This window comes from Canis lupus, chromosome 25, assembly GCF_003254725.2.
Source record: "Canis lupus dingo isolate Sandy chromosome 25, ASM325472v2, whole genome shotgun sequence".
Classification (NCBI taxonomy): Eukaryota; Metazoa; Chordata; class Mammalia; order Carnivora; family Canidae; genus Canis; species Canis lupus.
In genome coordinates this window covers 20,525,277-20,548,829 of record NC_064267.1, presented here as the reverse complement: position 1 = coordinate 20,548,829, position 23,553 = coordinate 20,525,277, and the positions used below count along the sequence as shown (strand labels likewise).

Genomic DNA, 23,553 nt, shown 5'->3' with positions numbered 1-23,553 from the left:
GACAAGCTATCCCAGAGATCACAGAAAGGCTAACATACCATGAAAAGCAGGGGGAAAAAGAAAATTAACATCCTTAAGATAGGGTACAAATGGAGAAGAAAGACCAATGATTTGAAACATGGTTGTGGGGCAGCCTGGGTGGCTCAGCGGTTTAGTGCCACCTTTAACCCAGGGCTTGATCCTGGAGACCTGGGATCGAGTCCCACTTTGGGCTCCCTTCTTGGAGCCTGCTTCTCCCTCTGCTTGTGTCTCTGCCTCTCTCTGTGTGTGTCTCTCATGAATAAATAAAGTCTTTTTTTAAAAAAATGAAACCTGATTGTGCAATGCTCGTGTGTCCTCTCTTTTTGGCATATTAGCCTTCCTGTTGATGGTGAGGTAATTAGGACTAGAGTTGATGTTTGAGCAAAGGTTCAGAGACGGAAGATGCGTAAGCTAATAACACTGACTATCAAAGAGAAGTAGGAACAAGAGTGCCTGGGCACATCTTTAGTTTGCTAATTAACCTAGTGGGCAGGTACAGCTTTTACACTCTTGGAACAGATCATGTGGGATGCAGTATGAATGTCACCACTGGGTGGCAGAATTAAGACCAGTAAATATTCTGTTTCTTTTTCTTTTTCTTTTTTTAATTTTTTTTTATTATTTATTTATGATAGTCACAGAGAGAGAGAGAGAGGCAGAGACATAGGCAGAGGGAGAAGCAGGCTCCATGCACTGGGAGCCCGACGTGGGATTCGATCCCGGGTCTCCAGAATCGCGCCCTGGGCCAAAGGCGGGCACCAAACCGCTGCACCACCCAGGGATCCCCTTCTTTTTCTTTTTTAAGATTTTATTTATTTATTCATGAGAGACACAGAGAAAGAGAGAGAGGCAGAGACACAGGCAGAGGGAGAAGGAGGCTCCATGCAGGGAGCCCTATGTGGGACTCAATCCTAGGACTCCAGGATCACTCACGCCCTGAGCGTGAGTGAGTTGGATACTTCAACCACTGAGCCACCCAGGCATCCCAAGACCCGTGAATGTTAATGACGTATCAGCTAAAAGGTTAGTATCCAAGATCTAAAAGAACTTACCAAACTCAACACTGAAACAGCAAGTAATCCAGTCAAGAAATGGTCAGAAGACATGAACAGATATTTCTCCAAAGAAGACCTACATATGGCCAACAAGCACATGAAAAAGTGCTCCGCATCACTTGCCATCAGGGAAATACAAATCAAAACCACAGTGAGATACCACTTCACACCAGTGAGAATGGCTAAAATTAACAAGACAGGAAACAACAAATATTGGCGATGATGTGGAGAAAGGGGAACACTCTTCCACTGTTGGTGGGAAAGCAAACTGGTGCAGCCACTCTGGAAAACAGTGTGGAGGTTCCTCAAGAAGTTAAAAATAGAGCTACTCTGTGACCCAGCAATTGCACTACTGTGTATTTACCACCAAGATACTGATGTAGTGAACTGCTGGGACACCTGCACCCCAATGTTCATAGAAGCAATGTTCATAATAGCCAAACTATGGAAGGAGCCACGATATCCTTCAACAGATAAATGGATAAAGAAGATGTGAGATATATGTGTGTGTGTGTATATATATATATATATATATTTACACACATACATATGTACACACACACAATGGAATATTACTCAGCCATCAGAAGAGACAAATACCCACCATTTGCTTTGATGTAGATACAACTGGAGGGTATTATACTGAGTGAAATAAGTCAATTGGAGAAGGACAATCATCATATGGTTTCACTCATACGTGGAATATAAGAAATAGTGAAAGGGATTATAAGGGAAAGAAGATAAACTGGGAAAAATTAGAGAGGGAAACAAACCATGACAGACTCCTAACTCTGGGAAACAAACAAAGAGTTGCAGAAGGAGAGGAGAGTAGGGAATGGAGTGACTGGGTGATGGGCACTGAGGAGGGCATTGATGGGCTAAGCACTGGGTGTTGTACTATATGTTGGCAAATTAAATTTAAATTAAAATTTTTAAAAAAGACCTATGAATAAAATAAAAAAGACCTACGAATGTTGAGTGTCTCATGTATATTGAGTGTTATTGCTTATATTGCTGAATATATATTGCTTAATGAATGTTAGATACCTCTTGTATGTTTAGTACTTCATTAATATTGGGTATCTCTTGGTTTTTCCAGCCTTTTCTACCTATGTTCACAAGTATATGCCCTGCTGACTTTATCTATCCACCATATATCACAGGGTAGTAACTTTATTATTTTTTAAAAGATTTATTTATTAGAGACAGAGAGAGAGAAAGAGAGAGGCAGAGACACAGGGAGAGGGAGAAGCAGGCTCCATGCAGGGAGCCTGACATGGGACTCAGTATTGGCTGAAGGTGGCGCTAAACAGCTAAGCCACAGAGGCTGCCCTATCTGTTAACACATGAGTTTTGTCCATCCTATTTCTTTTTTTCCAGGGCAGAACTGAATATTCTCAAACAATACAGTTCTGGGCCATGGGGTTGCTATTGTACCATGGTGATGGGGGTGCTCGCAATGCAGACAAACTTCTTATAACTCCTTACTTTTATCAAGGTAGAATTCACAGAACCATGGTAATATCTAAGCACAATATTATTTTATTTGGGACACTGTTTTACAAGACATTTACAGACATTAGATGTTTTCTTCTCACTGCAGATAGGTAGCCTACTTTTTGGAAGCAGCACAGAAATTCTGAGCCTGGTAGATTCTGAGATTAGTAGACTAATAGTCACAGGCTATTAATAATATATGCTTTCTATGATCCTTTTAAAATAAATCCTAAATCCTTTTATGGTAGTGTAATAGTTCTTACATGGGGGATTATCCCAAAGATCCTTTGTAAATAGACAAGAATGAGTCCACTTGCACATTAGTTTTTTTTTTGTAATATTGTTTATACTGTGCACTACCTTATTTCTTTAGAAGAATGTGTTTAAAATGCATGATTTCTGACATCTTGCCAGCAGTTCTCAACCTTCACTTTGCATCAGAACCATCTAGGGAGCCTCAAAAAAATATTCTTGCTTGGACTCCACTCTCAGAAATTATTATAATTTTCCCAAGTTTGGGCCTAAACATCCATATCTTAAATCATACCCAGTTAATAAGCAGCATTCAGTCAGAACCAGTACATTAGACATGGGGCAATCTATCTAGACAATGTGCTATATATTTTGGTGATATAACAATAGATTCCATCTGGGGAAGAACCTTCTCTGTAATTTTTCTGCTATTTTTGTTAGAAGAATCTAGTGGTGTTAAATCTCCTCTTCAACAGACTTGGGTATTTTACATGGTAAGGACTACAACCAGTTTCCTTGAACATTTTCTTTATTTGTTCTAATGTGAATATTTCTAGCTTGATCTCATTTCTTCTCAGCATGTGTTACAGAAGGGATCCTGTTTGATTAGGGTTCTTACTAGATCCTGTACTTTAGGGAAGATGATTAAGAAGGAGCTTCCTTGAGCTGAGGTAATTCCCAATAAGGTGTTTTTACAGATTCAGGTGTGGGCTTTTCCTACACAATAAAAAGAATTTACCAGTCAGCCTGATCTACTCTGCTCCTGGAACCTTAAGCGAATAGGAGTTTGTATTAATATATAATTGCAACAAATTCCCACAAGCTTAGTGCCTTGAAACAACACCAGTTTATTAACTTAGAACTTTGTAGGTTAGAAGTCCAACTCAAATCTCATTGGCCAAATCAAGGGGTCAGCCTCCTTCTAGAGGCTTTAGAGCAGAATACATTTTTGTGCCTTTTGCAGCACAAAAATTAGTAAGCCCTCAGTATATAGGAAATATATGGAGGGATTGCAAAAAAAGTTATGTGAATAAAATCAGGTTCTTGTACTGGAAATCATTTTCTTTTGATTAGAATTGAGCTGAAACATTAATAACAAAAGCTCTACCAATTCTCAAATTAGCTTTATTCTTTCCCCACTAACCAGCCAACAAAATCTTTAAGCCCTCAGGGAAAGGAAAAAAAGAATAACTAGCAGTAGTAAGAGCTTATCCATCCAACCAGGTCTAGAAGTGCTCGTTCACTAGTCTTGCTCCTACCCTGGCAGATACACAGAAACAAATGGTAGAGATTACCCGTGAGTGGAGGTTGTATAGGCCATTCCCTTCTCCCAGCAATTCTACCACCCCAGGAGTGCCATGTTGGATGGTGCTATTTTACAGAATTGGCAAAAGAAGTCAGAAGGATATGCATATTCCTAGCATACCTTCTACAAATACTGTAGCAGTTCATATCCCCACCAACAGTTTATGATAGGAGCTTAAAAAATTATCTAAGGAGGTCTCTGACTAGCCATACTTCATGAAAGCAGCAAAAGAGAATTTACTTAGATTGACAGTTGGCAACGTTCTTGTGTTGCTTGCTGTACAAAGGGATGTGGGTAGAAATAGAGTTATTGTGCATTCAGACACCAAAATTCCTACTAACTGGGGGTGGGCGGGGTCACAAGAGGCTAGATGAGAAATTGGGAAAATGAGGGAAACAAGTCTTTTGCATGGGTGGGGACTGAAGTGGAAATAAACCAAAGCAGATTTTCTCCAGTTTGCCAGGTTAGATGACTTGCAGCGCCATCTTCTGGCAAAGAAGCCAAAAACTTTCAATTTCTATGCTGGTAATAAAGTTTTTTTTCTTTTCTTTTCTTTTCTTTTCTTTTCTTTTCTTTTCTTTTCTTTTCTTTCTTTTCTTTTCTTTCTTTTCTTTTCTTTTCTTTTCCTTTCCTTTCCTTTCTTTGTTTAATTTATTAAAAGCATGGCTAACCCAAAAACTGGGAAAAATCAGAGAGATCTTGGGTGTTGGCGTTTTGGAGACAGGATGAGAGAGAAGGAAGCAGATTTCTTTGAAGCAATGATCGGAATCTGACCTTTGAGGTCTCTGGCAAAATCTGTGGACTCTCCACCCGGCTACATACATCACATGTACAACAGGTACAACCTAGAGTGTAACTTATGCAGTAGACAAGCTACCATTCTCCTTCAGCTTCAAATTTGGCTTCTCCAGTATTTCAGGTGTACTCCAGGTAAGGCAACTTAGCCATAGGCCTATTCAGGACAATAGACTTAATCCCTTGTTACTAGAAAACCTGTCCCTATCTTTGAAAGTCCTGCCATCTTTCAATATACCGGTAAGTAATTTACATACACATTGGATGTAAATGTGTAGAAAACCACATTACAGTCTTAAAAAAATTTCAAGACTTAAAAATACCTTCTTGCTAATCATCCAAAAATGTACTGGAAAAAGACTAAATTACTTTTAAAAATGCGGTATCCCTAAGTAACAGACATCACGTTAAAAAAAAATCCTGTTCTCTCTGTAGTACATGTGGGACCAATTTATAAAATACTTTATTCAAAATCAGCCCGTTAGGGACCTCCAGCCCTCCTCTCGGCTTTACTCCCTTCTTTTCAACTCCTAAGTCTCCCGCATCCTGTTCCACCTGCTGCGCCTTGGCCCCGCCCCTCCGCCCATTGGCTCCGCCCCTCCGCCCCTCGGTCCTGCCCCTCCGTGCCACGCCTTCACGCCACGCCCAATGCGCGCCGGCTTCCGCGCGCTTACGTCACACGCCCGCGCCAGTGACGCGCCGGCCGCTCCCCCTTCCACTGCATTCACTCTAGGGTTTTAGGGCGTGAGGGTGCGGGTCCTCAGCTGGGAGTCCTGAGAGGTTCCCCGCGTAGCCCCGAGTCCAGAGCCGGCGTGGCGGGGCCAAAGGACGTGGCAGGCAGGTAGCCTCCCAGTCCCAGTGCCATCTCCCCACCCCCACCCCTGAGGCCACTGGCAACCATCTCTGTGAAGTTGCAGGGGCGGTAACCCGGGCGCTCCCCCCGCCCCCTCTACCGCCCCTGCCGCCGCCCGCCGTTTCCAAGCGGCTCGGAAACCAGTTTCTTGGCTCCGAGCGTGTGGACCTGTGTCACGGGGCGTTGCCGGAGGCGGGAAGGAGTCAAGTCTGAGGGGTCAGCCAAAGTCTGGAGTCTCGTTGCCCTCCTTCGGCTGGCCTGTGGCGGGTTAGATAGACTGTTTCTCTTCCAGGATGTCATTCTCGGAATCCGGGGTGCTGCCTCTGCCTCGCTAACCGCTTCAGGAAGACTGCTTCACCTAGACTGATGCTTACTGGTCCTTACCGTTACTCCCACTAACGCCCGGTGTCGTTGAGGTGAGTTAAACTTGTGGGGAGCAGTGATATGCAAAATAGTGAAATCATACTGGAAATGAGGAGACCTGACTGAGATCTGCTTATGTAAAGCCTGCAGGTTACTCGCTTTAAATGCACAGAAAATAATAGCTTCCGTCTCATTAAAATGTTAATCCTGTGAAGAACAATATGTATTACGAAGCAGTCCTTAGACATTAGTTAATGCGCTACAGTGATAAAGGAATTAAAATAATAACAAAAATCTTGATATGGATAAGCAGTCACTTACTTTGCGTATATGTTGTCCTAGATTTTAAATTACATATACAGTTTAATAAAAAATGAGTAGCAATTAACTGGTTAGCTTATAATCATGTATTTCAGTTTTACATAATTTGTATGGGAGGCGTACAAAGTTTTACTACTTTCAGAGTTCATAACTTTTTTATGCAGGTCTAATTTTTATTCTCTAAGCGCCAGCTCCAAGAAGCAGACATTTTTTTATTGCCATGGTAACATCAGAAGTATTTCTGAAGGATTAAAAGTAATATCCAATGTATGCTAATAGCTTTTTCTTATGATGCAGCAGTATTGTAGAGATGATGGAGGGGAGCCAAATACACAGAGAAGCAGTCCTTTGTTTCTACTTCAGATTTGTTTGGTATTAGAGAATCCACAGATCTATTTCATGTAAGATTGCTCTTTGTTCTAGGTGAAAGGTAAGGAGTCTCTTGTGGGAAAACAGGTTTTTATACAGTAAAAGTCAGCATTAGGAGTTTAGTAAGGGTTATGGAACTTGGCCACAGTTCTTTTTGAGGTCATTTTAATACAATGACATTGTATTCCAAGTACATTTTACTCTAATCTCTCCTTTTTTAAAAAAAATGGTTTTCTACCTCTATTTCTTTTTTTGTAAGATTTTTATTAATTTATTCATGGGAGACAGAGAGAGAGAGAGAGAGAGGCAGACACAGGCAGAGGGAGAAGCAGGCTCCATGCAGGGAGCCCGGTGTGGGATTCCATCCTGTGCTGAAGGCAGACGCTCAACCACTGAGCCACCCAGGCGTCCCTAATCTCTCCCTTCTAATCTAAATTGTGGATATGACATCATTTCATGATTATAAGTTATTTACACGTTGGTAGTTTCCAGAAGCCGTTAATTGTACAGACGTAGAAGAAAGACAAATGTTTTGAATAAAGTCTAATAGGAATTCCATTTTTGCTTTCTGCTTCTTTGAATAAGAAGAAAGAAGTCAGGGTCTTGACTCACCAAGATGGTAAATTGTCCATCTCCCACTATCTAAAATGTTACTTAATATTTGGAAAACTATGTATATGGATTGTAGCTGCAGACAGTACCATAAGCACTTCTGAAATCTGTTGACATTCCTCTACCAGTGTTTCCCTTCAGGAGAATTTGTCCATCAAATGGCTGAAACAACTGGAGATTTAAGGTTTCAGATTGGAGGGGATACAGTTTTCATTCATATACCCTGGCACTTTCTATAGTTGGTACACAAATTTTATTGTGTTAAGCATTGCTTATTGTAGCTTAAACATTTTTTAGTTAACTGTGGGGAAAGATGTCTGTTTACACTAGAGGCTAAGATATTTTTGTGGAGCATAGTTGACATAGTTGAAAAGTGCACTGTATAGGAAAACTTTGGTCAGGGTTAGAACTTTGGAAATGGGAAGCTATTGAAGGGTTTTAACTGGAGAAATTGGTTTAGCTAGCATTCTTCTGTCAGCATTTATTGCTTTTAAGTTTTGTTTTGAATGAATAATATATTTATATAGCTTAAAATTCAGAAGGAACAAAAGATTAAAAAAAAATCTTCCTCTTAATCATTCGGTTCTCTTCCCTGAAGGCAGCCAATAGTGTACCAGTTTATAGTGTATCTCTTCAGAGGTATTACATATACAAGCAATTATATGTGTGTGTACACATGTAGGGGTTTTATATATTTGTATGCACAGTCATATATAAGTAAATAAATATAAGCATATACATGTATATTTCCTTTTTTTTTTTTTTAAATTTTTATTTATTTATGATAGTCACAGAGAGAGAAAGAGAGAGAGGCAGAGACATAGGCAGAGGGAGAAGCAGGCTCCATGCACCGGAAGCCCGATGTGGGATTCGATCCCGGGTCTCCAGGATCGCGCCCTGGGCCAAAGGCAGGCGCCAAACCGCTGCGCCACCCAGGGATCCCTGTATATTTCCTTTTAACACAAAAATGATAGTATGCCATATTTATAATTCTGATACTTAGAAATTAATCCATATCAATAGAAATGTTGCTTTTTTATTTTTATGGATATTTACATTTTACCATTTCAAACAGTGCTGCAGAGGAAAACTTTGTATATGTTTCATTTTCATATATTTGGAAGTATTTATAGGGTAGATTCCTAAAAATAGAATTGCTAGATCAAAATGAGCACTAATAATTTTGGTAGATACTATGAACTTTTTTTTTTTTAAGCAAGTCTTTTTTTTTTTTTTTTTTTAAAAGATTTATTTATTCATTCATTCAGAGAGAGCGAAGAGAGAGGCAGAGACACAGGCAGAGGGAGAAGCAGGCTCCATGCAGGAAGCCCGATGTGGGACTCGATCCCCGGTCTCCAGGATCACACCCCAGGCTGCAGGCGGCACTAAACCACTGCGCCACCGGGGCTGCCCAATACTATGAACTTTTATTTTCCATAGTATTTGTATCAATTTGTATTCTCATATTATGTTTCCTTATCTTCCCTTCCAACATAATACAGTAACAAACTTTATGAATTTTGCTATTCTGTTGGGTGGAAAATGCTATCTCGTACTTTTTTTTTTATTGAGGTAAAATATACATAAAATTTATCCCGTACCTTTAAATTGTATTTCTCTTTACAAGACATTTGGTACTTTTGCTCATTTTAACGTTAATTATATTCCTTTTTGTTAAATTGTAACTTCATATCCTTTGTCTCTTTTCCCGTTAGATTGGTTTCTTTGTCTTGTGAATATGTGGGAATGTTTTATTAGAAAAACAAGCCCTTGGTGATATGAACTAATATATATACAAATATATGTATATTCTTTTTGTCGTTTGAATTTTGACTTATACTAGCTTTTGCTACACTTTTTTTTTTTTAAATAGGCTCAACACTGGGCCCAATGTGGGGTTTAAACTAAGGGTTGTGAGTTAAGCCCAGTGCAGGGCTTAACATATTGAGACCTGAGCCGAGATCAAGAGTTGGACACAACTGACTAAGCCACCCAGGCATCTTGTTTTTACATGATTTCTATGTAGTTGTATTAATACCTTAAAGCTTTTGGGGTTTGTGTCATACTAAGCTACTGTACTCTAAGATTATAAAAGTCATTCTAATGGTCTATTGCTATAATGGTTTTGGGGGTTTTGTTTGTTTGTTTATTCATTCATTCATTCATTCATTCATTCATTCATAGAGACACAGAGAGAGAAAGAGAGGGGCAGAGACACAGGCAGAGGGAGAAGCAGGCTCCATGCAGAGACCCTGACATGGGACTTGATCCCGGGTCTCCAGGATCACACCCTGGGTTGCAGGCAGCACTAAACCGCTGCACCACCGGGGCTGCCCTGTTTTTGTTTTTTACATTTAAGTAGTTTATCTAGAATTTGTATTGATGTAAAGAGAAGAAAATGGGTTTAAGTTTTTCTTTTCCACATTACTACCTAGTTGTGTAAGTACTATTTTAAAATTTAACTTCCCCCAACCAATTTGAAATATCACCGTGGTTATCACCAAGTTAAAAATATTTACTCGGTATTTTTGATTGTTTTGGGAGGTGGGGTGGTATGGTAATGAGCTACAGCATCATGACTGGAGCATTTTTTTATGTCGACCTTCACTTAATCTCCCAGGTCATATATATGGTATTCTCCCAGGTCATGTATATGTATTGGTATCACCAACCTAGAGACATCTTCAGTTTTTTGCCAACATGAGAGAAGGGTGGTCCCCTAAATGAGAGAGGTGGAGGAGGCAACTGTGTCTAACTGCTTATTACAGTCTTTCAACCAAGTCTGTTTTTGTTCTGATATTACCCTCACTCTCAGAGGCACCTGATTCTTCTAATTATTGAGTTCTTCTTTAGTGGGACTTATTTGCCACTGCTGAATTACGGTACAGCTTTCCCTAGTCTCCTACGTCAGTTACTGCTTGTTCTTTTGTCAGCTTCCAGAAATTTATTGCTGTTGCTTACTCTCCTGTTCTACCTGTTTGATCCCTTTAAAGTTGTGTTAGGTTTAGGGAAGAAGTTGAGGTAAATATGTATGTCCAGCTTGATATATATTTAACTCTAAATTGCAGTTTATTTTTTAACTTTTTAAAGATACAGGCTGAGGAAATTACTTTTGTATCTTCTTTTGATTTCCCTGAAGGAAAGGCTTTGGCCATTATCTCTTTATCATTCCTACTCTTTCTGGGTAATGGTACAATTCTATACAATGTTGAAGTTTTCTATTTTTTTTATCTACTCTTATTTTTTTTCTTGCATCATAGACTATTAGAGTTGGTAGAACCCTTAAGTAGCATTCTGTTTAAATTGTTAGTGTTTTCAGAAGAGGGAACCAAGGTGCAGAGAAGTGAGGTGGTTTGCTTTTTGGTAGTGTAGCTTTTCTCTTCAAATCCATTTCTTTATATCTTACATGATGTAACTCTTTTGAAAGGTCAAATACCAAAAATGTCTTTGATTTTATGCTTTGAGTGTCTTTAACATTATAGATATTAAATTGATATAATTCCTAGAGAGCTTAATACTGTCAAGTTGGTATGTGATTTTCATTTGATATTGGAAACCAAAGTATAGAAAGGACAAACATTTGTATTTTCAGTTTATTAGAAATGCAAAATTAGAAAAAGATTATTATGTTTCTTCAGTTATATGTTAGGATGATTTTGTATGTGTAAACCTATAGTCCATTTTGTCACTATTTTTAATTGGTTTGAAAAATCTTTTAGGATTGTAATTCAGGGACGCCTGGATGGCTCAGCAGTTAGTTGAGTGTTTGCCTTTGGCTTGGGGCGTGATCCCAGAGTTCTGGTATCAATTCCCACGTCCAGTTCTCTGCGTGGAGCCTGCTTCTCCCTCTGCCTGTGTCTCTGCCTCTCTCTCTCTCTGTCTCTCATGAATAAATAAATAACATCTTTAAAATTTTTTTTTAAAAAAGGATTGCAATTCAGCTGAGAAGTCTCATGACTAGGAAGTAACTAGCTTGGTCAAATATGTGTAAGACACTGAAATGTGTAAGACTGATATGTGTAAGACACTATATTTTCCCCTTTGCTTCTTCCAGTGTACTGCAGTGGTCTAGTGTAGACTTTGCAGAAAGGGAGAGTTGTGAGTTGCTCTGAAATTCATTTACCACAAGTCTTTTTTTTTTTTTTTTTAAGATTTTATTTATTCATGAGAGACACACAGAGAGACAGGCAGGGAGCCCCATGTGGGACTTGAACCCCAGGCCCGAGATCATGCCCCGAGCCAAAGGCAGAGACACTCAACTACACTCAACTACTGAGCCACCCAGGCATCCCTACCACAAGTCTTTTTGTTCAGAAAGCTTTCTGCCCTTGACATCATTTGATGGCAATTAGAGTCATCGTTCTTCACTGCCAGGAGTAGTACATCTCCTATACTATGTTGTCAGAGCCACAGTGATCTGTAATGTAGTAGGCACTAGAGTGCAATACTAGGGACTCTTGGAGCTTCCGTTTTGTTAGTGTGGTCCCTGGAAAGGAATTGGCAACTAAATTTTGAGGCAGAGCCAGATTGACTAATTTTGTTTATTTTTCTTGGCAGCAGTCACAGAATAATGATGGTTGTGAAATAATCTCATTATATGGTTATTATTTAATGTAATTTGATTCACGAAACTTAGTTTTCTAAGATGAGTTCATCTCAATATTTTTTTTCTGAATAGCATGGTAATGTAATATACTCCTGTCCCGAAGAAATCATTAAATTCTGGCTGGTGCCCAGATAGCCATTATGCCAGTTGACCAAACTTGGATTTCAGAGGAGAGTATGTTTGGGATGACTTCTTTAACTTACTGATGATGCTGTATTGCTATTGTAATCATTAATTTCTTATTTCTCTTTAAGTTGCTAAAAGCCTTGTCCTATCTTACAAAAATTTTGAAATGTAATATGGTTATATTGTTTTTTAAGGTAGAAGAAGGCTGTTTCCCATAAAATTTCCTAAGGCATAATTATAATAATTATCCCATTGATTTTACCAGAGATTGGGTTCTGGACTTGGTCTTACAGGCCCTGAAAATAAATTTTGTCATTTAAGGAGATCGGATCATTGTAGAGGCAAAATAAAATTAAATCTAGTACTGATGGATGAAATGAGAACATGGATTTGTTAAATTACAATAAGATATGGTAAACTGTCACAGAAATTTTATATGGCCTTCATGACAAGCCCATTTTCTCCTAGAAGAGAATCATATGTAGAAAGCCTGCTTGATATGAATGGAACTAGAAAAGAGAAAGTTAGGTAAATTAAATATTTATTGGTTTTAAATTAATATAGTGAATTCATGTATCTCCATGATAAGGGGTAATCTTGCCAATAAGTAGTGCTAAAGATTGTTTTGTGACCATATCACTCTCTCTTTCCCTCCTCCTTTGACTTTTTTAAGCTTTCACTAACTAGCTTTTGGACTCTGGCTTCTGTTCCCACCTATCACTCTCCTGAAATTAACTATTGCTGAAGTTACTAATGACCCTAATCAAATACCTTGGTATGGTAAGGATCTAATTATGATACAAAAAGCAGAAATATGAAGACTAATAACGTGTTTAGTAATTAATATCAAAATAATATCAATAAATTTGTATATTTAAAATGGAAGGCAGATAGCATATAAGGAAAGCATATAAGGAAAGGCAGATAGCATATAAGGAAAAAGTATTATGACAGAGGAGGGCTAACATCTCATAAAGAGAGGGCTTTTACAAATTAATAAAAAGACTATTCCATGAGAAAATGAACAAAGAACATGAATGAGTAGTTCAAAAAAGAAAAAAATACAAGTGTTCAATAAGTCTGGAAGAATTTTTCTAATTAACTGATAAGCAAAAGAAAATAAAAACAAGACACCATTTCTCTGTCAAATGTAGTAACAACAGCAACAAATAGTGACACAGTGCTTACTCTGTGCTGTGCGCTGTTCTACAGTATAATACTAAAATTAATCCTCCCAACAGTGCTATGAGTGTGTACTGTTATCCACATTTTACAGATGAACAAACTGAGGTACATAAAGCTGAGTAACTTGTCCAATGTCACATAACAAAAAAGTGATAAAGTCAAGATTTTTTTTTTTAATTTTTATTTATTTATGATAGTTACAGAGAGAGAGAGAGGCAGAGACACAGGCAGAGGGAGAAGCAGGCTCCATGCACCGGGAGCCCGATGTGGGATTCGATCCCGGGTCTCCAGGATCGCGCCCTGGGCCAAAGGCAGGCGCCAAACCGCTGCGCCACCCAGGGATCCCTAAAGTCAAGATTTAAATCCAGGCTTCCTGACTGAAAAGTTTTAGTGCTTGTTAGCTACTATCCTATATGGCTTCTCTGAAATTTTAATAAATAATAACTAGGGATTCTTAGGTAGCTCAGTGGTTGAGCGTCTGCGTTTTCAGCTCAGGTTGTGATCCTGGAGTCTTGGGACCGAGTTCTGCAAGGGGCCCCCTGCATGGAGCCTGCTTCTCCCTCTGCCTATGTCTCTGCCTCTCTCTCTCCCTCTCTCTCTGTGTCTCTCATGAATAAATAAATAAAATCTTTAACAAATAACAATAACCAGTGTTAAAAGGATATCTAGAATAGGCACTTTTATACACTGCTGGTTAGAATATAAGTAGACATTTCTGTAAGACAGTTAAGCTCTGTGTTCCAGAATTTTAACGTGTGCATATTCTTTGAACAAATAATTTATCCTAAGGAAATCCTGATAATAACTACATAAAAATTTTATCTAAAGTTAATCCTGATAATAAGTACATAAAAATTTTATCTAAAGTTCTTCTGTAATAGCAAACAATGTAAACAATTTAAATGTCTAATAAGACAATTAGTTGGATAATTTTGGGAAATGGATTCTTATTGAGGATAATAGAGTAATGCTGCTAATTAATTCACATAGGAAAACGTTAATCTCTTGTTCCATATACATTAAGTATAGACAGTATTTGACTTTCTGAAGCGTTCTTATAAAATTGAAATGTCACTATTTTTCTCTTTTTAGCTCATGGTTATATGTCACATGAGTAAAAATAAGATAAAGTTCATTTAACTTTGAGTAAAGATTTTATTTATTTTTATTTTTTATTTTTTTTAAATGAGATTTCTTTTTTTTTTTAAAGATTTTATTTATTTATTCATGAGAATACACAGAGAGGAGAGAGAGAATGAGGCAGAGACACAGGCAGAGGGAGAAGCAGGCATCATACAGAGAGCCTGAGGTGGAACTCGATCCAGGGTCTCCAGGATCACACCCTAGGCTGTAGGCGGCACTTAACCGCTGAGCCACCGGGGCTGCCCCCAGTAAAGATTTTAAATATCTTTTTTTTTAAGTAAGCAAATTACTAAAGAATTAGAATTGAATTAAACATGTAATTGTTAAGGAAGACATGTTTCATCTCTGCTAACTTATTTTTTTTTAATTTCTAGTATATCTGTTAAGATGCCTTAGAAAAAGAATCATGGAGAAGTATGTTAGACTACAGAAGATTGGAGAAGGTTCATTTGGAAAAGCCATTCTTGTTAAATCTACAGAAGATGACAGACAATATGTTATCAAAGAAATTAACATCTCAAGAGTAAGTATATTTTTTCATTTGGTTATTCAACACATAGCCTGCTTTCAATAGTGCTCATCATTAGAGAATAAAAACAACAACAACCCAGCAACACGTAACCTAAAGTGAAAGACTGCCATAATCCCCAAGAGACCACTAATTTTAGAATAGTCTGTATATCTTTTCAGATTTTTCCCTATGATATCTGCTTGTGTTTATGTGTTTGTTTTAAAAAAATACAACACACCTACTGTTCTGTAACTTAATCTAGTTTGAACATTTTAAAATGTTTTTACTTGTGGATTCAACTCAGTCTTTATTTTGTTATTTGAGCTGTGCTTTATTGGTACTGTTTTTAACCACTCTCATTGATGGTCTTTTAGATTGTTTATTGATGGTTTAATTTAATATTTTTTTCTGTCTCGTTTAAGATGTCCAATAAAGAAAGGGAGGAATCAAGAAGAGAAGTTGCAGTGTTGGCAAACATGAAGCATCCAAATATTGTTCAGTATAGAGAATCATTTGAAGGTCAGATAAATTTTGCAATAGAGTTCAAAAGAACTAAGCCATGTGACAACATTTGGGTATTTTACTTATTTATAATGTATTTTCAGGAAGGAAAGTATATCATTTTCCACTCAATACATATTCAAATGTATATCAGCATGATTCTAGGGTAATACTAATGTTACTGATGGGAGAGTCTGCATTGTGTAAATGAAGTGTCAGTTCTTGGATTCCAGCTAAATGCATGCTTTGCTTAGTGGTTCACATCTTCATTATTGTGTTTTTGTTAAACTCATAGTCATTTTCTTTTTTTTTTTTTTCATAGTCATTTTTTAACATGCAAGGAGGCTTTCCCACTTAGAGTCTTTTTGCCCCAATTTCAAGGATTTTTTTATGTGGTGGGTTTTATTTGTGGGTTTCGAAGCTGTTTTTCCATTATTGTGTAAGCCCGTTGGTGATAATGGTAGAGTCTTATATTTCTGTATCCTTGGTATCTTGTGCAAAGTGCCTGGCACATAGTGGGCACTTGGATGTTTGAATGTTTGAAGGAATACAAAACAGATTAGTACTTGCTTTGTGGCGAAAAACTTTTTTGTTAACCTTAGATTTTAAGTAGTATTTATCTCAAAATTAATAGTAGATATATAAGGAGCAAAAAACATTACAGTTTATGTACTAAAGCTTAAACATTTTATCTTCAAATTGTTTCTTCATCCCTTTCTCAGATCCTATTTAACCATCCATGTCTCTCACACACATACACACACACTCAACCTTTTTTTTTTCTTTTGATAGTTTTATTTAGTTTTGATATGTGCATCTGGTACGAAATTCAAATGTTATATATCAAGAAAAAGTTTGTTCTCTATTTCTATCTTTGAGCCACCTGTTTTGTGTCTCCAGAGTTAACCATGTTACCAGTATTTGTATTTCAGAAATATTTGAAGCATTAATAAGCCTCTCTATTCTGTTCCATTAATGTATTATGTTTAATTATGTTCCATAATGTATGTCTGTTTTTGTGCCAGTACCATACTGTTTTGATTACTATAGCTTCGTAGTATATCTTGAAATCTGGGATTGTGATACCTCCAGTTTTGTTCTTTTCCTTTTTTAAAAGAGAGGCTGCGAGTGCAGGGAAGGAGCAGAGAGAGAGGGACAAGCAGAATCCCTGTTGAGCATGGAGCCAGATGTGGGGCTTGATCCAACAACTTTGAAATCATGACCTGAGCTGAAACAAGAGTCAGATCTTAACCTCCTGAGCCATCCAGGCAGCCCTGTTCTTTTTTAAGATTGCTTTGGCTATTTGAAGTCTTTTGTGGTTTCATACAAATTTTAGGATTGCTTGTTCTAGTTTTATGAAAAATACTGTTAGTATTTTGATAGAGATTGCATTAAATCTGTAGATTGCTTTGGTGGTATGGACATTTTAGCAATATTTGTTCTTCTAATTTGGGTGTTATGGATGTCTTAATATTTGTTCTTCTAATCTAATTTGTTCTTCTAATGGAATATCCATTTTTTTGGTGCTATCTTCAATTTTTTTTCATCAGTGTTTTATAACTGTCTTTTTCTAAAAAAAAAAGATTTCTTTATTTTGAGAGAGAGAGTGAGCAGGGGAAGAGGGAGAGAGAGAATCTCAAGTAGACTTCCCGCTGATCATGAAGTGTGACATGGGACTCAATCTTACAGTCCTGAGATCACAATCTGAGCTGAAACCAATAGTCCAGCACTCAACCAGCTGTGCCACTCAGGTGCCCAATTAGTGTTTTATAGTTTTCAGAGTACAGATCTTTTACCTTCTTGGTTAAGTTTATTCCTAGATACTTTATTGTTTGTGGTACAATTGTAAATGGGATTGTTTTCTTAATTTCTCTTTCTGCTACTTCATTATTAGTGTATAGAAATGCAATGGATTTATGTATTTTGATTTTGTATCCTGTGAGTCCTTACTGAATTCATTTATCAGTTCTAGTTTTTTGGTGGAGTCTTTTGGGTTTTCTTTTTATAGGATCATGTCATCTGCAGATAGTGAATGTTTTTCTTTTCCAGTTTGGATGCCTTATATTCCTTTATCTTGTGTGATTGCTGTGGCTAGGACTTCCAGTACTATGTTGAATAAAAGTGGTGAGAGTGGACATCCTTGTTTTGCTCTTGACCTTAAGGAGAAAAGCTCTCTGTTTTTCACCATTGAATATGATGATAGCTATGGTTTTTTCATATATGGCCTTTATTATGTGTGTTATGTTCTCCCTAGACCTGCTTTGTTGAGGGCTTTTATCATGAATGGATGTTGTACTTTGTGAAATGCTTTTTCTGCACCTATTGAAATGATCATATAATTTTTATACGTCCTCTTGTTGACATGATGTATCATGTTAATTGATTTGCAAATATTGAGCCATCCTTGTGTCCCAGAAATAAATCCCACTTGGTTGTAGTGAATGGTTTTCTTAATGTAGTGTTGGTTTCTGTTTGCTAATACTTGAGGATTTTTATATCTATGTTCATCAGAGATATTAGCTTGTAGTTTTCGTTTTTTGTCGTATCTTTATCTGGTTTTAGTATCACGGTAATGCTGACCTCATAGAATGAATTTGGAAGCTTTCCTTCCTTTCCTGTTTTTTGGAATAGCTTGAGAAAAATAGATTTTTAACTCTTTAAATGTTTGGTAGAATTCATCTGTGAAGCTGTCTCATCCTGGACTTTTGTTTGCTGGGAGTTTTCTGATCACTGATTCAGTTTCATTGCTGGCACTTGGTCTGTTCGGATTTTCTTTTTCTTCCTTATTCAGTTTTGGGAGTTTATGTGTTTCTGGGAATTTGTCCATTTTTTCTAGATTGTCCAATTTGTTGGCAGATAATTTTTTTTGTTATTTCTCTTCTTTCATTTCTGATTTTTTTTATTTGTCTCTTTTCTTGATGAGTCTGGCTAAAGTTTTATCAATTTTGTTGATCTTTTCAGAGCACCAACACCTGGTTTCACTGATCCGTTGTGTTTTTTTTTTCTTTTTTTAGTTTCTATATTTTTTTATTTCTGCTCTAATCTTTATTACTTCTTTCCTTCTGGTTTGGGGTTTTGTTCTTTTTTTCCTAGCTCCTTGAGATGAAAGATTAGGTTGATTATTTGCGATTGTTTTTACTTCTGGAGGTGGGCCTCTATTTCTATAAATCCCTTTTAGAGGAGTTTTTGCTGCATCCCAAAGATTTTAGACCATTGTGTTTTAAATTTCATTTGTCTTCATGTATGTTTTGATTTTCTCTTTGATTTCTTGGTTGACTCATCCATTGCTTAGTATTTAACCTGCATGTATCTGTTAAATCTGTTCTTTCCAGATATTTTCTTGTGATTGATTTCTAGTTTCATATCATTATAGTCAGAAAAGATGAATTTGTTGAAACTTGCTTTGTGCCTTAATATATGATCTTTTCTGGAGAGTGTTCCATGTGCACTTGAAAAGAATGTGTATTCTGTTGTTTTAGAATGAATTGTTCTGTTAGATCCATTTGGTCCAATGTACCATTCAAAGCCACTGTTTCCATGTTTATTTTCTGTTTGGATGATCTATCCATTGATGTAAGTGCAGTGTTATAGTCCCCTACTGTTATTGTATTACTCTTGACTACTTCATGTTTTTAGCTTCTTTTCCTTTTATCTTTGATAGCTTCCATGTTGGGTGCATAAATATTTACAATTGTTATATTTTCTTGTTGGATTGTTCCTTATATGATTTTATAGTGATCTTATCTCGTTACAGTCTTTGTTTTAAAAATCTAGTTTGTCTGATGTAAATATTGCTACCCCAGCTTTCTTTTCACTTCCCTCTCTATGATAAATGCTTTTCTCTCCTTTTGCTTTCAATCAGCATGTGCCTTTAGTGAGTCCTAAGTGAGTCTTATCTTAAGTGAGTCTCTTGTAGGCAGCATATAGATGGTTCCATTTTTATCCATTCCATGACCCTGTGTCTTTCGATTGTTTAGTCTATTTACAGTCAGAGTATTTATAGGTATGTACTTACGGCCGTTTTGTTGCTTATTTTGTGGTCGTTTTTGTGGTTCTCTGTCTTCCTTTCTTCTTTGTTCTCTTCTTTCATAATTTCTTGACTTTCTTTAGTGATAAACTTGGATTCCTTTCATTTTATTTATTTATTTGCATATCCATTGCTGTTTTTTGATTTGTGGTTACAGTTAGGTTTATATATAAAATCCTATGCAATTTAGCAGTCTGTATTAACTTGATGGTTACTTAGTTTTGAACCCATTCTTTACTCTTCTCCCCCCCTCCCATATTTTAGATATATGGTGTCACATTTTACATTTTAAAAAAAATTTTCTGAATCCCTTGACTGATTTTTACACATATACTTATTTTTGTGCTTCCCTATTTTTCTTACTCCTACTTAAGGTCTTTCCATTCAGTACCCTTTAATGTGTTTTGTAGGGCTGGTTTAGTGGTCAAGAATTCCTTTAACTTTTGTTTGGGAAACTCTCCATCTGTCCTTCTTTCTTTCTTTCTTTTTTTTTTTTTTAAAGACTTTATTCATTTATTCATGTGAGACAGAGAGAGAGAGAGAGAGAGAGAGGCACGCAGAGACACAGGCAGAGGGAGAAGCAGGCTTCATGCAGGGATACTGACGTGTGACTCGATCCCAGTTCTCCAGGATTAGGCCCTGGGCTGAAGGCAGCACTAAACCAGAGCCACCCGGGCTGCCCCTGTCCTTCTATTCTGATGATAGCTTCCTAGGTGGAGTATTCTTGGCTGCAGATTTCTTTCAGCAGTTTGAATATATTATGTCATACCCTCCAGCCTGCAAAGTTCCTGCTGAAAAATGCCTTGATAGTCTTACGGGGTTTCCCTTTTTATGTAATTGTCTTCTCTTGCTGTTTTTGTTTTGTTTAGTTTTAATTTAACTTATTTATTCATGAGAGACACAGAGTGAGTTAGGGACATCGGCAGTGGAGAAGCAGGCTCCCTGCAGGGAGCCTGATGTAGGACTCAATCCCAGGACCATGACTTGAACCAAAAGCAGATGCTCAACCACTGCACCACCCAGTGCCCCATGTTTGTTTATTTGTTTGTTTAAAGGTCTATTTATTTTGGAGTGAGCATACATGCATGGTAGTAGGGTAGGGGCAGGGGAGAGAATCCTCAAGCAGACTCCTTGCTGAGCACAGAGTTGATACAGCGTTGGATCTCCCACCATCTATGACATCACAACCTGAGCTGAAACCAAGAGTCAGACACTCAACCATCAGGCGCCCCTTATCTTGCTGTTTTGTAACGTTTCTCCTTATCACTACTTTTTGCCATTTTAATTATGTGTTGTGGGGTAGACCTTCTTATGTTGATTTTTGTTGGGGGCTCTTTGTACTCCCTGGATCTGGATTTCTGTTTCCTTTGCCAGTTGAGGGAAATTTGCAGATATTTTATCTTCACATACATTTTCTTTCTTTTCTTTTTTTAATTTTTATTTATTTATGATAGTCACCCAGAGAGAGAGAGAGAGAGAGGCAGAGACATAGGCAGAGGGAGAAGCAGGCTCCATGCAGCGAGCCTGACGTGGGATTCGACCCCGGGTCTCCAGGATCGCGCCCTGGGCCAAAGGCAGGCACCCAACCGCTGCGCCACCCAGGGATCCCTTCACATACATTTTCTGCTACTGTGTCTCTCTCTTCTCCATCTAGGATCCTTATAATGTGAATTATTAATTATCCTTGATTGTGTCACTGACACAAAAGATGTGTCCATCTTTTATTATTTTTCCTCTCTCCTGTTTGATTGCTTTCCATTACTCCTAGTCACTGATCCATTCTTCAGCTTCCTCTAGTCTACTATTTATTACATCTAGTGTATTTTTTTCAAAGATTTCTTTATTTTAGAGCATTTGTGTGCACTAGTGTGGGGAGGGGCAGAGGGAGAGAATCTTAAAGCAGACTACCTGCTGAGTGGAGAGCTGATGCGGGGCTCAGTCTCATGACCCATGAGATCATGACCTGAGCTGAAACCAAGCATTAGACAATCAACCAACTGAGCCACCCAGACCCACAACATCTAGGGTATTTTTTTTTTTAAGATTTTATTTATTTATACACGAGAGACACACACAGAGAGAGAGAGGCAGAGACACAGGCAGAGGGAGAAGCAGGCCCCATGCAGGGAGCCCGACGTGGGACTCGATCCTCTGTCTCGAGGATCACGCCCTGGGCTGAAGGCGGCGCCAAACCGCTGGGCCACCCAGGCTGCCCTAGGGTATTTTTTAATTTAAGTTACTGAGTTTTTCATCTCTGATTGATTCTTTTTTGTTTTCTATTTATATATTGAGTCTCACTGAGATCCTCCACTCTTCTCAAGTCCAGTGAACATCTCTATGATTATTATTTTAAATTCTCTGTCAGGCAAATTACTTATCTGTGTTTGGTTAGGTCTCTTGCAGTGATTTTTGTTCTGTGTGTTCACTGAGGACGTATTCCTGTGACTCCTCATATTTTCTCTCTATGTCTGTTTCTGTTATGTTAGGGAAGTCAGCTACTTTTTTGGCTCTTGAAAGTATGAAGAATATACTTATGAAGAATAGTTCTTGTAGTGCCATGCAGTGCAATGTCCCCTGTTCACCAGAACCTGACATTTCAGGGTGTCTCATAAGTGATATATATACCATACTGTTGTGGCTGAGCTGCGTTTGTCTTTAATTCAATTTCTGCTATGCTTCTCTTTGCCTACTGTTGGCAGGGTTTGGTCCCTGTGTTGTTGGTAGGCCGGTCTGGGGCCACCTTGGGTTTGAGTTGAGTCAGACCTTGCATTTACTAGCGATGCAGGAACATCAGAATGCAGTGAGCTGTCCCTTGTTTTCTCCTGAGAAGCTTTCCTTGGTGAGCGCAGCTTGTAGTCAGATCAGGTGTCTCTCCAGCCGACTCTTGGGGCACAATCAATCTGATGTGTGTAGTTATCCTTCCCTGTCTCTTGGGCGTGAATCTCTTTGAAGGGTTGCTAGCCCCTCTTGGGACTGCTTTCAACCTGCCAGGCTTACAGCTTTGCTTTGAATGGGCTCTAGCCAGGGACATATAGGAAGGGGTAGGTCTGCAGGAGAATGTGGGTACAGGGTGCAGGGTGTTAGCAAGATTTGTGTGGCTCTGCTGTTGGAGGAGACCTGGAAGAAGGCCTGGCTTGAGGGGATGTGCCACCACAACGTGGGCAGGATGTGTTGTTAGCAAGCTAGGTGGAGAATGTTGACTGCACTGGTTCTTGAAGATGCAGCCTACCAGTTCTGCTCTGAGAGGTCTCCCAACCTCCCTGCCCCCCCTGCAAGCACACTCTGAGATTGGTAAACTACTCCCCCTCCCTTATGCCTCAGGATTTTTCAAAGTGCTGCTTCTGTGCTGCATTTCTGCTGAGCTTTTTGTTTTGTTGTCTCTTTAAGGGTGGGGACAGTTTGCTATTGCTCTCCCAGTTTCCCCCAAAACCCAGGATGCTGATTTTTAATGTTAAGCCCTGCTGATTATAAGAACTCATGAAATTATGTCCCTCTTGTTTTTAAAGCCAAATGTTATAGGCATTCATCTTCCCTGTGTAGGTTCCCAGGGCTTGGGGTTAGGGTCTGTTTCTTTCCCCTCCACAGCATGGGTGTCCCTCCTGCAGATAATCCCATGGGTCCATTTAGCTCCTGACGCATCTCCACCCTTCCTACCCTCTTCCATGTGCCCTGTTCCCTACATTTAGCTGTGGAGTCTTCCAGTCGTTTTCCGGGTCATTTACACTGTTATCTAATTGTATCCGTGGGAGGAGATGAGGCGAGGATCCTCCTACTCTACCATCTTCTTTAGACATGCCCACGAGTTATACAGAATCTGTTAGCTCAGTCATATGGATTTCCAATCCATGACACATTAGAAGCTGTTTATCAAAAAGCAGATATAAGCCTATAGGTAACAAAAACACTACCACAAGGTGCAAGAAACAAGTAGCTCAGAGTAGTAAGGGAAGTGAAGACTGTTCTTTGAATTGCAGTTGTCTCACTAGTAATTAAGTGGTAAGTAGTAAGTA

At 38.4% G+C, this 23,553-nt stretch overlaps 1 protein-coding gene across 21 annotated transcripts in view; it reads left to right on the top strand.

The window, feature by feature from the left end:
• NEK1 (NIMA related kinase 1) overlaps positions 1-23,553 on the top strand; it is a 228,957-nt gene that overhangs the window by 4,577 nt on the left and 200,827 nt on the right. For 9 of the 21 annotated variants that reach the window (XR_007405808.1, XM_035716249.2, XM_049101048.1 and 6 more), the window contains exons 1-4: positions 5,610-5,767; positions 6,072-6,195; positions 14,879-15,027; positions 15,438-15,534. Coding sequence is in view for 20 of the 21 variants with exons in the window: in XM_035716249.2 (XP_035572142.1) it covers positions 14,911-15,027; positions 15,438-15,534 (214 nt within the window). In the remaining variant the exon portion in view is untranslated. Of the gene's footprint in view, positions 1-4,949; positions 4,970-5,573; positions 5,768-6,071; positions 6,196-14,878; positions 15,028-15,437; positions 15,535-23,553 lie in introns of those variants that run through there. The other 12 variants (XM_035716246.2, XM_049101045.1, XM_025462840.3 and 9 more) reach the window with 5 other exon arrangements.